The 16,498-nt window shown below is 37.1% G+C and overlaps 1 protein-coding gene across 2 annotated transcripts in view; it reads right to left on the bottom strand.

The window, feature by feature from the left end:
* Positions 1-16,498, bottom strand: part of LOC107079114 (uncharacterized) — a 79,214-nt gene that overhangs the window by 24,282 nt on the left and 38,434 nt on the right. For both annotated transcript variants that reach the window (XM_015361021.2, XM_015361022.2), the window contains exons 2-3: positions 12,625-12,697; positions 11,830-11,938 (exon numbers count right to left, since the gene is read on the bottom strand). In XM_015361021.2, the coding sequence (XP_015216507.1) occupies positions 11,830-11,938; positions 12,625-12,697 (182 nt within the window). The remainder of the gene's footprint in view (positions 1-11,829; positions 11,939-12,624; positions 12,698-16,498) is intronic.

The raw sequence follows: 16,498 nt of genomic DNA, 5'->3' as shown, positions 1-16,498 counted from the left end.
ACTAATCCAAAGTATGTCACAGTGATTGTAAAACTCAGAACTTATATACAGTATATATTTTAAAATATTGTTTTTATAATTTGATTTGTTTTGTAGTGAAACTTTTGACTTTTAAGCTGTGTGACTGGAAGGCCGTTTGTGGAATGTGCTTGTAAATATGAGGTATGATTGAGTTTACAAGAAACAATGAAGGCAAAATTTGTTTTGTGGCCTCATATTAAATTAGCATTGATTTTTCTTCTGCCAGGCTGCGGAGGTATCAAGTCATGGAACTATTTTAACTGTGCTTATTGGATAAACGTTTACACTGAAGTCTTTGCACAGGCTGTTCGCCTCCCTGCCATTTACTATTAAATAAAAATCAATAGTGTTGAAATGTAATTTTTGGTCTACCGTTATTGAAAACCATTATGATTTCTGCCATGGCAGGATACAAAATGTCATCCCTAGGCTCTATAGCTATTTTAGTCTAAAATATATATTGAGCAAAATAGGGTCAAATAAATCCTTTCCACATTCCAGGGTGAACAAATCAGGGGCCAAGATATCTTATCGCACAGTGTTTAATTAACAGTCCATTAAAGTGAAGTTGTTTGGCAACATGTTCAGATGAAAGCAATGATCATCCTCTTAGTTTTCATGTACTAGATTTTAAAATTCCAGCATTGTAAAACTGAAATGTTGGTAAATGCATTAACAGCTAGAATCCTACAGTCAAACTACAGAGAGTGCACAGAGAAGAAAGATAGTACAAGAATATCCATTAGCGTCTCCATCAGACTTCAGGCTGCCATATTCTGATGAAAATTATTAACACAACTATTTCAATTTTTCAGACATCACTCATCTCCCCAACAGAGATGAGCTCTAATCAGCCTCTTGCTCAGCCCAAGTCTTGTGGCTAATGCACAGAAACGCAACCATAGAAGTGAGAGCTATGACAAGATAAGGTGGCTCTTCTAATAATGAATTACCTCAGCTGAGAGGCCAGCATGATGGCTGGACTTCCAGGGGCCAACAAAGCCTCCTTCACCATATTCTTGTTGACTCAAATTTGAGATATCCGCCATACAACCAAGGCAAGTAACATCAGTGCTTTTTTAATGGTCCATGCAATTATCAGGGCTAACCAGAATGCTGCGTGTGCACCACTTACTCTATAATTTTGCTAGTCTGTCATTATACTTCAAAAAGTTTTGCTAAATATGCAAAAATATGACAGCCCTCTGTGTCCCATAGGTTCAAACTAACTCAAAAACCTTGCCTTCTATCCAGCTTCCAGAGACAAACCATACATTAGTCTGAAGCTAAGATCTCATTTCTGGTTTTCTTTATAATAAACAGAAGACCTTTTTCTGCATTTTACAGGTGGGTAACTCTTCTAGTTAGTTTTTAGGAAATCGTAATTCCAGAACCAACAGCATAATGTATCAAGTCAAGAAGTTTCTGTCCAGGTCTGAATGCTATGGTTCTACACCTGCTAATTTACTTACAACTAGAAATGTCATGTCATTTGCCTACCTGGCAAGCAACGAGCGCAATGCAGGGTACACCCTGGACAGGGCGCCAGTCCATGACAGGGCAAGTGCAAGCCAGTCATACATGGGGACAGTTTGGAGGTCACGGTAAAGGACAAGGGGGGACATTTGGACCGGACACCGGGATAACTCCCTACTCTTACTGAGAAATGCCCGGGGATCTTTAATGACCACTGAGAGTAAGGACCTCAGTTTAACATCTCATCTAAAAGACGGTGCCCACTACAGTATAGTGTCCCTTCCACTATACAGGGGCATTAGGACCAACACAGACCGCAGGGTGGGCGCCCCCTGCTGGTCCCACTAACACCACTTCCAGCAGCAACCATAGCTTCCCAGGAGGTCTATCCCATCCAGGTACTGACCAGGCTCAACCCTGCTTAGCTTCAGTCGGCAGCCAGTTGAGAGCTGCAGGGTGATATGGCTGCCGGCACAACTAGAACTCATGGATTTCTGGTTTAACCGTACATCAATAGAATATGTGCTATACATAAAATCAAACTTGTGCAGCATGTATTCCAAAAAACTTAAGCCAGGTACTGTATGAACATTTACCAGGTGCTTGTGGGAACATCTACATTACAGCACTAATGAAAAGCTATATGAATGCGCAAGTTTTATTTCACTGTGCTGTGTGTTAAAAATACCCTTTAATAATGCAGTAGTATAGTGGGTAACATTCTGTCAAACAATCTCCCTGACACAGCCCGACAAATCTACAGGAAATGAAAGGAGACGTCATATACGGGTGCAATCTCAATGCCTGTTCTGTGGCAGATGGCTTTCAATTAGCTTGTTAAACTTGTCAAAGAGAATCCCCGTCACAAGCTGGTGGAGCCCTCTCCACTTTGAAATCCTTGATGGGTGGCTGGTTAACTGTTTAACCGCTGCAGAGCAGAGCCCCGCTTGCGCTTGGGTGCGATATTGTCAGGCTTAAAAGAAAGCAAATGTATGTGTCAGCGTTTGTTTTGTGGGTCAAAGTTTTCCGAAAAGATTATCGAATATATAGCTAGACGGCTGTCACAGCAGCCTTCGGAGGCTGACAGCTCCATCACGGCACTGCATGCTGTGACTATCATACCAGTCGCTGCCGCCTGACAATGTCACGGTGTCATCACTAAAAAATACCCACGGGCCCACCAGCCATTTTTGCTAATAGGCAGTTGTCAAGGCAATGATAAGATAAATGTGGTGTTTGATGGAAACATAAAGTGATACAACTGATAAAAGCATGAGAAACTGAAAACAATTAGTAGAAAGCTGCAGATAAAAAACTCTTGTGGGTAAGCAGGGTTCTAACAGGGTGCCCGCAATATAAGAAGAGACATCTTGCTTTCTTTTCCGTACAGGGAGTGCAAGTATGTGACCTGCACTCCAAAGCGAGGTGAAGCTGAACTTCAGTCCTTAAAACAATTTCTGGCCATTGCAGGGATACATTTGGTAAAATGGTTATTTAATGCCTGGGTTTAATTTTGTTAACCTGAGCCTGTATTAAGTTAGTAAATGTCAAAGAGATAAATGGGTGTCACAGACTACCAAGACACTTGTTCAGTAAACCTTTGCATTAGCTTTAAAACAGTATATATATGATATACATTTATACACTAAAACTGATACATACTGTATATTCCTTTTTTATTCAAATAAAATCCAAACAGTGCACTCAAACATGTATTAAAGGATTTCATTTAATTTAATGTGACTTTGGACTCATCTTTAATAGAACACAACTCAAAACGAGTTAGCAATTTTCCTACCTGCAAGGCTAGTTGACAAATATTTTGATTTTTGAAAGACACAGCAGAGATGAAATCCAAACCGTTAGAACAGAGTGCACAGAACAAACGCATTAACAATCCTAGTTGCTCATTCCCAGATTTTGTGTAAAATGTTGGTATCTTTATGTATTATGAAAAAACCTAAGAAAAAAATATTCTCAGGAACATTTTGAGTGATTTTTTTGTTCGTTTAATGGTACCAGTTCATGTATGTAGAGGCGTTTTTTTTTTAATTTTCCCCTGAATTCCCCTCCAGAGGCCCTGCCTACACAATCACAGACACAGACTCCAGGGACCAAAGTAGCTGCAAGCTCCCTCCCAGCAAGTGCCTGTCAAAGCCAGATCCTGGGTCAGGGGGAAGTGTCGGGCTCGCTGCAGGTTCTGGGTATTCTCTGCCCCACAGGAGGCCCCTTTTCACGGCTCTCTCACTCTTTCTCTCTCCCTCTCCCCTTCACCAAACCCCCCCACCCCCGAAAACCATCCTTCACTGCTGCTCTTCCACACACACACACACACACACACACACACACATCCCACCTCCCCTCAAATTCAGGTTCAAACTGAGATTTAAAGAAGGCTTTATTTATTGACACGAAAAGACGGATCAGGTTCAGCCCACACAATTAAACTGCCCCAGTCAACAAAAACTCTCATGCATGCATCTCTCTCTTCCCCCTCTCTGCAGTACGTTTTCCCCATGTCCCTCCCATCACTTGGCCTTTATTTGTGTCTTTTTGTTCCTCTGTCTCCCTCCCTTCCATCTCCCGGTGCTAGTGCTATCCATTCAGAGCGTAGCCTGGCCTGCACAATGCAGTAAGGGATGTTTGGTTGCCAGTTTAAAACCCAACTCTCAGTGTGGGAGCTGTGGATGGAATTTCATATTGTCTTCAGATGCTCAAGGCATAAATAGCAGAGTTCTCAACAAGGTTATTTAAAACCTAAGAAGTACATAAAAAGTCCATGTTTTTGTGTGTGTGTGTATGTGGGGGGGGGGGGCTCTTTTCTACCACCATAGCCCGCACCTAAGATTTTTGGCCAGTGGCATTCTTGTTTGTTTTTAAGATCACCACTGGTGAACAATTGTTTATTTATTTGCTTATTAGATGCCCTCAAGGTCATAAAACAAAAGAAAAAAAATGTGATGGTATAAAACATCACCTTCTTCTGTCTCCTTCATAATTAAACAAGTGGGTTCCTTTTTTCCTAATTTATTGTGTGTTTGATCATTTAACATGATTAGAACAACCAATGTAAAATCAATAAATTAGAGATCTGTAAGATATTTAGAAAAGGTCTTCTGTCAGCGTTAGTTTTATATGTTGCAAGCTGAACTATGTTTTCTTTTTCAAATATATCATTGTCCATAAACATAAAAGGATTTATTTTTGTTCACCAACAAGACAGGATTTGCCCTTCCACTGTCAATGTGGAATGCTAGACTGGAGCAAATCCGCATCAACATAACAGAGTAACACATGGATAACTACCTCTGAACACTAGATTTTCTGCGTATCCCAAGAGTTCTCTAAAAATTTGCTGGGATCAAATTTACAATAACGTTTTTCAGCACTAACCTTGTTCTTCTAATGTGTGGCGTAGTTTGCTCACGGGCATAATTAACTTCAAACTAACTAAAAGAGCTTGCACTTGCCAATAGTTTATCGAAGTTTTAAACTTTACAAAAGTGGGAACATCTGACTTATTATGAATAATTGCTTGCTGGAAAATCAGACAGCAAGTAATAATTCCCTATAATTCGTGATTTTATCCTTTTCATTTTCTTTTTACTACTCTCATGACTGAAGTGATCAGTGCAGCAATCAAACCCATTGCTAGTTCATACCTGCGCATGTACCAAAGGAACAAACTTTAGTATTGCTTGTCTCATTTAGAGTACAGAATTTACAATGAATTATCCTCGTGAATAATATATATTTTTAAAATAAATAAAAGACATAGTCTGTCTACATAATATGGATAGAGAACTGCAGGGTGGAATTTTGTATTTATTTCCTCAGTAATTATCTTGCATTGTTAGAGCATTAATCATTGAGCGGTGTCCAGTGGCTACAAGGTCATTATGATTTCATATTTCCTTAGTGCTGATATATTTTGAATTATTTGTGTGTATACATATATATCATTCATAAGTTCACAAACAAGTTAAATCCATGTTGAAAAGGAAAAGGAAAAAAAGAAACATTTTAATTATGGAGCCTTTCGTTGGGTGTGTGCAGCTCCCCACTCTAACCTATATGGTTTGTTTATATATGTAAACTATCAATGTAGTGTATGTATTTTATAGAAAGACTATTGCATACCTTGCAACACTGGCCAAAGCTGAAATTGCTGGTATCTCATGCCCTTAGGCAACTGCTTTGCAATTCCACAATGAATACAATACAGACAATGTGATGTTTCAAACCGAGTCTGTTTCAAAGCACCTGAGGTGTAATGAAGCTACAGGCCTTGGAATGCTCCTTATTATATTCTCTGGATAAGACGATTCTCTATTTCAGGTGCCACACAAAGCACAGCACTGGTCAAACATCTAGGTATCAAGAAGTCTAAAATGTTCATGGATTTTATTCATCTAATTTTTTTAAACATACTTGCGTGTATATCTTTTTCCTTTATTCTCAGTATGAAGTGTTTTTTTATGTGCATGCATTGTGTGTGATTTTAATAGCCCAGTTTCTTCCAAAATGCTTTTATACAGTGTTTGACATGAAGAGGTTGTACAAAGAAACATGTCAGAGGAAAACACAATTCACATATGAAAACATGCCAATCACACACCTCAGGATGAGAAGAACAAAAATGAATGTCTATTGTTTCGCAGACTTTTGCAAATCGCTATTTGAAATGAGAATATATTTGTGTCAAACCCAGTTTCCATCTGTGATACTAGTAGGCAGTTAAACCACAGTGCATATACATTATACTTTAAATAGGGTACTGTGCATTCATTGATTCATCTTTTTTAATTGAAAGGGACATTTTTCAACATGAACCTAACATACCTTAGTCTGCACAGCAAAAGAAAAAAACGAAAGATGTACAATTAACAAATCAACCCCTAGAAAGTGGTTAGTAAAGCCAAACAAACAGCATGTTTTAAATAAATAACGACACTGACTGCATGTCTGAGACAGGAATGTAATATATAACAACTGGTTCCACTATTTCCTTTCCTATGTTGGAGGAACTTCTGAAAAAAATGATTTTCAGAAGTTGGTATACAGTACAAGACTGAACTGTAATTTTGTCTTAATTCTCAGCAAATTTGTACTTTAAAGCTAACATGCATACAATGATATGTTTTTATATGGTAAGCCTTCTCAATGATACTAATCATACTTATTGTATTTTCTTCTTATAATGAGTTGATCTATATCTAATATAGTGATGATACTTTGTGTGGATTCATTACTTATTTAAAATGATTTCTACTTCACCTGAAATTTATCCCAACTACATTGGGTTGGTGTTATAGAGCAGCTACTTCAGACAGGGTGGATTAATGGAGATGGGGACCCACTCATATCATCCACCCATTTTCTAAGTACAGGGCTGTGGGGGAGCTGGAGCCGATCCCAGCAAGCAACAGGCTCGAGGCAGGACACACACTGGACAGGACGCAGGGCACGCACCCAGACACGCCAACACATTCACACTCAGACCATAGCCATTTTTTCCAGAAGGCAATGAACTACCAGTGTGTGTCTGGACTGTTGGAGGAACCTGGAGCACCCAGAGGAAACCCTCACAAACACCGGGAGAACATACACACTCCACGCAGAGAGCACCCCAGATCGGGAATTGAAGACAGGACCCCAGCGCTATGAGGCTGCAGTTCCAACCCCTGCACCATCGTGCCCTCCCACACCTGCTGTGTTCATGGGTAGTTTAGCACAGACTGTCACCCTACCAACATGTCTTTTGATAGGAATTAGAAAAGAGCAGTACCCAGAGGAACCCCAGCAGCCCAGGAGAGCCAATGGAGACATAAAGCAGACAATTCCCTTACCCAAAATATCACCCAGGGCCCTTTCCATGCCATCCTACTTAGATTTACAAATCATAGAAATTCTTGACATCCGGTCGAAGATTGCTTACAGTAGGATGGACTTGAGAAGTCTGAATTCCTTTCAAAATCCTGAAGAACATAACCTCCTTACTGCTTTGTCAGTTTCACAAAGCAGGAGTTGACTAATTAGTCTCTTGTGCTGCAACCAGGCTCTCACAAGCATTTCAAATCAAGGTGGGAAGTTAACAAGTATGAAAACACACTTTCACAACATATTGCATAGTGCTGGTGCAAAGGACAAAAGACGAATTTGACAAGGCATGAACCGGTGCAGAATTTGTTTTTTAAATTTAATTCTTATTAGTGATAATTACTGTGACGGACTGGTATGCTGTCCAGACTGTACTGTATCTGGCTTGTCTGTTTAACATTATAAACAATATCACAATAGTTTAAAGGTACTGTACACAGGTTAAAGAGAACCTGGGAAAAAACATCAAACAAGAAGAAAGACAAATTCTCTTTAAGCTATAAGTATGGTAACTTGACATCCAGATTTCCCAAGTTCTATTCCATTATTTTATAGTCCAGGGCATCCATTATTACCTTGCTCTTCATCGTACACATCCTTTGGGTTACAAAACATTTTCTGTGGCATCAGCATCTCCGGATACAAGTGAAGCCAAAAGTCCCTCCCAGACACTTACAAATACAACTATGTCTCACTCACTGCAAGGTATCCATTATGATGGGTGTAGGATACAAACCTTGACCAGACATGGTGGTGGGTTGTGGGGATAAGGGGGATATACTGTATATAGAAGGAGGTCTTGGAAATAAATAAATGTGATTTGCCCCAAAATTCCCTGTAGATCAGGCACTGTAGATCTGGTGCAGAGGTCTATTGGCATAAATGGAGGCAGGCTTTTAATGGTGAGGAGCTTCCACAGGGAGTGATGTAAGAATATGTAAATACAAACCCTACATCTCCATTATGCCACCCTCGGAAATATAATCGGACTTCAAGGCCGAGCACCACTTCCTCCATCAAGCCCATTTCATTTATCATATCATTAGTATTTTTAGATAAGTCCCTCTTGTCCGTTGCACTTTGGTGGGTGAGTAAGTTCGCTTGTGCAGCAAGTTCCAGACACACGGGGAATCTGATCCTCTTTATAATGCAGCGTTCTGGTTACCAACAATAATGCAATTATCATGTACTCAAAGAATCTTGGAGAAAACGACTTGACAGAATCTGGTCATTTTGTAAACAGAAGTTAAAGGTGACATTTGATCCTAATTACACAATTTGGGGAGCAGTTATTTTTATTTCTGTTGTTCACTAATGTGATTATCTAACTTCCTTTTTTTAGCCTTGACCTTGCATGAAGAGGGTATTTTCCAGTCAGCAGAATGCTTTATCTTTGAAAGCAACAATCAATAAGGATAATTAATGATGCCTGCTGCAATGATAGCCTCAGCAATCATTATACCACATTAATCCCTGCAGTCACAGAGGGGTCAAGGCCATCTAAATCATTCACCTGAAGGAGGTGGGGAAATTAAAATAATCTAAAAATTCACATATTGCCAACTACTTTCTGATACATTTACTTAAGTAAGACTTTAATTAAGGAATAGTATTCCTCAAAGGGAAATTGGAGCTCCAATAAAATAGAAGCAAAATAAAAAACAATAATGACGAATCACGATAAACAATATAAACAACTCTACACCACTTTTTTGTGTTACAAGGGTTCAATTATTAAGATTAAGATTACATTACTGAGGAAAAATATTTTCTTCAGAATATTCGTGAAAGATATTTCCGTCTTTTATATAAATTGTGAGACAAAGTATATACAGAAATATAGCCAATATGGGGACCATAGGCATTTATTTGTGCAAAACTTTAAAAATAGCAAAGCCATTCAGCACCCATCTTGCCTTGAAGCCCAAGAAAATTTACAATCCATCTGTTTCTCTCCAGCCACCCACTTAGTATTCAACATTTTCAAGCAAATGAAAGGTTCCTTATGCAATCAACACTTCGATGGAAACTGGAAATTAAAATCATTATATCTCAATGTAATAAGCCAAATAAATGTGATTAGAAAACCAGACAGCAGGAAGATATAAGGCAGATAGAGGCTTCTCAATGCTGATCATTCTCATATGAGCATAACTTCAACAGTGATTGTACACGAACGGCTTGCTAGTATAAAAATATGTAAGCACTTGACTGTCAAGTTTGTTTATTTCCTTTTTTAAAAGTTCTAAAAAGAATTCAGTTTGACTTCATAATTTATGGGTGACATTTTCATTGTACTAAAACTTTATGCAAAATTTGAATTCTGAGATTTAATTTCCTGTAATGTTTAAATTACTTTCTACTTGGCTGCAGTCCAAACAGGATAATAGCCAGAGGCCCAATCTGTGATGTATAACTAGTCATTTCTGCTGCTGCCAACAGAAAACTAAAGAGAATCTATAACAATAAAAAAGATTAAATTTATCTTAGAGTTTTTTTTTCTAAACCTCCTGTACAATATTGTGTAAGTTAGCGAAAGGGAGGTGTGTAATATATCTTTATATACATAAGAAATACTTAATAAAAGTCAGTAATACCAGTGGCAGTGGTTTCATATGTTCTGTTGTTGTTTGCTCTTTTAAGGTAAAATCTTTCAATCTAGTTAAGTAGAATAATACAATGTAGAGTTTTATATACTTTTTTAGTTTGCAAAAATCTCATAACTGCATTAACTTGCCACTTGAGTTTAAAATGCAATTATCTTTATATATATATGTTTAAATTGAATTTTACAGAATAAAAACTGAACAATATATAGCACTGTCCTAAAATACGAAAATAGCACTTTAAATTAATTCAGCACAAGATAGAATATGAGACTTTGCTATTATTTCTTTTAAACATTTCTGGTATGCATTGAGGTACCTTAGATGCAATTTTGGGTCAATATTTAATAATACCGATATCTATTTTTTTCCTTGTGTTTCCAAGATAGACACCAAAAGTATTTCACACTTGAATCCACTTAGAATATAACAATACACAAGAAAAACTAAAATGTAAAATTATATAGAAGAGGTGGTAATTGTTATCTGTTAAAGTATGAATATGCACATTCTTTTATCTGTGGTAGTTAGGTACTGTATATAAAATGTATTCATATAAAAGAATCAAAAGGTTTCTGCAAATCTGTGTTTGGCCAATATACATAGGAACCAGGCCCTTACAACATCAGCTGTCATGACTGCTAATTGCAATACAATGTATATTTTCAGACCTATTTTATGTTTATATTTTATATTACATTACATCACCAAAAGCGTACTCCAGTGATTTAATGCACTAAATTAAACAGAAGAAAATATCAATCTCCTCCTTTCATAACAGCTCATGCCCCTTAGAAAACAGTTAGAGCTAGACATTCTGGTGCCTTGTGTCCTTCAGTTCTTGCATCTTAACATCTCCCTGTGACAGTGGTCATGATATTTTAATGAACATTCATTTTCTGTTTACTTTATGCCAGCAGTTTCTTGAATCATACCTGTCGTGTCCAGTGAAGACCATTATCTCTATTAGGCTGCCAATAACAAATCAGTTGAATTGCTTGTTCTCTAATTGATAGATCACACAGCTCCACCTACTGATAGATTACAGCAGACTAACGGCTGTGATGCTTATTCCTCCTGGGGCCAGACTACCACCTGATCCAGAACGATTGGGCTATATTTTCCGCAATAAATCCTCAACTATCAATATATAATGCCCTCTGATAACCTGAAGCAGGCAGCCAAGCTCTGATGTCACTGGCAACCATTTTTTATTCTGTTCAAGAAGAATTGCTACTGAGTAGCCAGTAAAGTATTTATTTCCAGTAAATGGGTAACCTGTAACTCAAGTCAGTCCCATTTTAAGTCTTGCATTTCCTGGTACAACAGAAGTCAATGACTACATTCTTTTGGGCAATATGGGTTGTTTGGGAGGAGGCCCTGGAGGTTAACCTCTTTCATTACCAGAATATAAGCTCTGACAATGTTGACTTTAAGGCTCGTCGGGTGCGCCCAAATGATTGTTGTTATTTCAACCAAAATTTAAAGGTAGTGGAGCAACACAAACAAATCATTTCCATTAGAAATCACTCAAGTGTGTGAGAGGGGAAGCTCAATTTTTTTTCCCTTTCACAGTGTTTCTCTCTAACTCATCGACCTGAGCCCCCCCCGCTACCCATTGTTCCACAAATAAAGATTCGAAAAACGTAGTTTATTATTTGCAAAAAGCCTATAATCAGTGTGGTATTTGCAGGCATGCAGGAATTCTGTTCAGCAGGAGTCCTCTAGGGAATCACTTTCAGCAGTGAATTTTAGGTAGGTTACCTAGCTAAGTCATGAAGGCTTTGTATACGTGGATAACAGTACAGCCGTAGGTTTGCAAATGAGAATCAAGAGAAATAAATACCTTTATTGGTGAAAGCATGTTCTCAGTAAACAGAGGGGCCTGTCCACTGTGCTTCTGAATTCCGTTTATTTCAGTTACCCAGTTAGACAAGACATCCTCAAATTTTTGCCTGAATAAAAAGAAAATTACTGTAGATTAGCAGCATGCATATAAGACTGTCAATCATTTAAAATTAACTTCCTAATGCAGTTCATCATTTGATAGTGAGATTACGCAAACATGTATTATCATTAGGGGTTGAAATCTATATCCTGTATTCTACTAAAAAAAATTTAAGACATAAACGAAGGTATAATATTATGGATTCTGCTGTTGCTGTATTCTATTTTGTTTTTTGGCTTTTGGTTTAAATAAGAACCAAGTCAATTACAATTAGATTTCTCACATAGGGACTGTATTGTACAATACTGTATGCATCATATACTCTATTAATACAACTGCACCTAAGACCTCATTTTCTGCCATATCCACAGCCTATAACTTCGGACTCAAGTTCATCTTAAGGTATCTGAACCAGTCAATGGTTCTTTTTAATTTTAGAATGCAAAGTAAGATAACATACAAATAAAATATCCATTGATTTAACCTAAGACTTATTTCTGTTATAATTCACATTTCTTTGGCTTTTCACAGATTGGATAGGGTTTTGAAACTGGGACAATGTGCAAGACAAAGCACTGTCAGTATAAAGTCAAAAAAGATTCATGATAGCATTGTGTTTTATCTGTGCATTTAATTACAGTCCTTGTGATGTGGTTTTCTCTTAATTTCACTATCACTGAGAAAGGTACTTACTCTGTAATTTCCGGGCCTGCTAGGACAGTTTCCTCGTTATCGCACATTGAAAAGATCGGAAGTTTTGTTTTATCTGAAACAAAGAAAGATCCTTAAATTGGCAAAATCAAACCTGAAATCTGCATATTTTGAAAAAAGAAACTAGTAGTTTTAGGTGTGCAACAACAAATCATACCATTTTACATAGATAAACCATAACAAATTATATATTTGACCTACTGATAAAAGGTTTGCTGCATTAATTGGTATGGAAAATATGATCAACTTCTACAATACATGATGGATATAAAACCACAATTTAAAAGTCTATTAGGACTGCCAGCAAAACAGGAATCTGGCCGTCAAAAAGTCAATACGGAGTTCTTTATTTGTCTCAGAGCAAACATCAAGTAATTATCTGCTTTATTAGGAAGAAGAAGCACCGCAATAACGATCTGCTAAAATAACCCATTAATTACTGTCAGCTACACCTGACTCCTTGCTTATTAAAAACATTAATAATGGAAAATAAAACCTAATTAGTAAACAAATGTAATCAGTCACTTGCGGAAAATACACTTTTTGACTTTAATTCTGTACAAGACAAACTTGTACTCTGGCAAGGATCATTTACTTGTTCACTTACAAAAAGCAAGAGATTTAACCAGCCTTAACGCAAATCAAAAGGACGGTGAGATTAAAAGTTAAATCTTATCTTAAGACATGGATAAGTGCTGCAGTTTTACAATCCGTTTTCTTTTTTAACAAGGAGCAATGCATCACAAATAAATGCAATAATGAGAGTTATAAAGTTCTAGTTTTGTTGAAAACATGCATCTGGTTTGGTAGTCTGTAATTTAATACTGAATAAAACAGTTTCAAAATGTTTGACACAAAGGACTGACTAACTATTGAACTTTCAATTAAGATTTGCAAGCAGTATTTGAGCTGAGATTAAGTTAGCAAGACTTTGGCCTGTATTTAATCACTAGTTAGCGTACCACAGCTATATTGTATTTTCTAAATTTCTGCTTCATCTGTCCAGATATCCCCGTAAGAATATATCTAGCCAGACATAAAAATAAACGTTAAGCATGTTTTAAAATGTTAACCTGTATGTGGTTCTATTTCAACATTTTTAAGATGTCACATCAGTCTGTTTTAGGAGTCATATTCAGAATTGCAATGTAAATGCTATTATTAGTGTGGACAGTATATAGCACTGTAGACTGCTCAACTTGAATGGAAATTTTGTTATGCAATTGAGTTTTCATGACTTGCTTTCTGCAGATGAAGGACGTGAATTCTCTTTGATGATTGTTTCACAATAGTCATAGTTTTAGCAAACTTCTTTCCAATTTTCCAAAGCACACATATTTACTGAGAAGGCAAATTTGGACTCCAAAAAAATGAATTTTGCACTTCAAATTACTAATGCATATGTTCAGTCAGAGACTGTAGCATTGTTTTCCTTCTATTTTTAATAACTGCACTGTAGCAAGAATTATGGTGCAAAATCATAACGCATACTTAACAAGACATGGTAAAACAATGCAAAGTCTTGAAATTTAGCAAAGCAATCACTAAAACAGGAAATGACTCAAACATTCCAAGAATACTGGAACTTTTCTGTTGTCATAAACCCATTGAGTATCAGCAGGATTGCAGGGCTATTTTTTATGCCATTGGTGTATGAAATTCAGAACACTTTACATAAGATTTATTACACCCAAGCAGAAATATTATCTTCTGAAGGTGCCATTTATCAACATCACTTTGAAATGCAGTGAATGATATGATGGAATTATGTAGATCAGGAATGTCTGTGGGTGGATTAAATTGGGTAACCTTGGCAACCTCAGGTACTGTACGCTTATCCGGCTCCGAATACATTTTGGCACATCAATTAACAGGAAGCAATATTTCAGGGGAAAAAATATTAATTAATACCTGTGTAACTGCTAATGAATTTGCTTTTTAAAATCAAAGAGCATTTTGTTTCTGAAATGTAAAAGATACGTTTTGGTTCTTGTTTTTTTTTTCTTCTTTTTTAGCAGCCACAGATACATTTTTCATTTAACAATTGTATGATAAAGTCTTGCATTTCCAATATAAGAACAGTAAACAGCTTATGTCATTGAAAGGTGACTATATACTACCACTCCTGTATTGAGGAACAGGAACAACCTTCCCTAGCCTTATCTGTGAATATCTATAACTTTTTGAAAGCAAAACTAGGAAGCAAATAAAGAACAGTAGTATTTCTATTTCAATATACCCAAATATTTTTGGTATTATTTTTTTCTTTTTTTATAAGTATACTGGGGCAGTATTCTGTGACCATAACTAATGAATGTGTGATCTGTTTAACCCAGAATGACAGGTACCTCATTTGAAAATCCTGCTTTCCAAAGTCTTGGCTGGAGAATTCTCACATATCCAACAATCATCTGGTGTCTACTTGGCCAGCAGGGGTCACTGAGGTGCAGTGACACAGATGTAAAACTACTGTACTGTACCTTGACAAGTCAACTTTCAATTATAGATCAATACTACAGTGGCGAGGTCACAACCTTGCTATAACTACTGTCCTAATAGGTCAAAGACAGTTATTAAACTATGAAAACATCTTGGAAGAATTTTGCTATTTAGTTCTCGTTTGATTCCAAAGATGATTATTCTGTTAGGGTTTTTTTGTTGTTGTTGATTAGAGTATATTTACTTATCCAAAATAACTGTGTTAAGCTGATAATGATGATAATTGAAATTAATGGTGTAAGCAAATAGTGTATCCAACTCCTAACAAGATTCTACTACTGTCTGTAACACATTATGTAGAACTGCATTGTCAACTGTACATCTGACATTTTCTCAGTCTGTCATGAACAATGAGCACGCTCTAATTTGACTAAGCAACAAAGAGGAGCCTGGTTAAGCATTCAGCTGACCAGATCTAAAGAATACATCCTTGTTTTTTTGTGGGAGCACAACCATTTTCAAATTACCTTTCTGTACATTACGCATTAATTGTGCCAGAGCCATGCCGCATGCTTCAATGACAATAAATTGCTTTAATTCAGTTTTCCTTGCCATGGTGGCGTAACTTAATTTCATTAGCTGGAACCTGTTGAGTGCATTCAAAGCTCCATAGCAGGGACGCACTTGAAATGAAAAGATGCTTTCGCTTCTCAATTAACAGAATCGTTCCCTTTCAACTAAAATGAATGTTATTGAAACCAATTAGCATAGACTGGAAAATCTCTCATTAATGAGGGGAGTGTGGGTGAGTAAACAGCAATGAAAAGATGAAATTAGAGAAGAGGCTCTTCTTGTTGGCCTGGAATAATTACACGCTTAGTTGCCTAATTGTCTGGTGAAAAGCGCTGCAGTGATAGTAACAGATTGCCGTGTTCATTAGGCTGCAATAGGCCACCTGCTGCTGTGGCTCATTTGCCTGCAGTCTTTATACATGTGTTTATCCCAGGGGGTTGATATTTGGACACAACACTAGCTGTGAAAAGCAAATGAGCTTGCCAATATGCTGCAATATTGTGTCCTTTATGCCAAGATACAGAAGCTTAATATGTCAAATGAAATGACTAAAACCAACAGCAATAACTGGGTGTGTGAGGAAAATGACCTTATAATATGTGACAGTGTAGAACTATTTTCCTGCATATATTTGGGTCTCTGTGTGCAAATGTTCTGGTGGCCTGAACCTCAGTAGATAAGAAATGTTCCATAATTATGGCAAATCAGACAAGGGGAAATGTTCTTTCTGCATTTACTCATTTCATGAAATATTTAATGGTTTGCCTGGAGAAACAAATTCGGCACATTTTGTAATTCATTTCCCTAAGACAAGTGAACATTACACACCACACATAGTGAATGC

Source organism: Lepisosteus oculatus, chromosome 13 (genome assembly GCF_040954835.1).
Source record: "Lepisosteus oculatus isolate fLepOcu1 chromosome 13, fLepOcu1.hap2, whole genome shotgun sequence".
NCBI classification, from domain to species: domain Eukaryota; kingdom Metazoa; phylum Chordata; class Actinopteri; order Semionotiformes; family Lepisosteidae; genus Lepisosteus; species Lepisosteus oculatus.
This window is presented reverse-complemented; position numbering and strand designations above follow the sequence as displayed.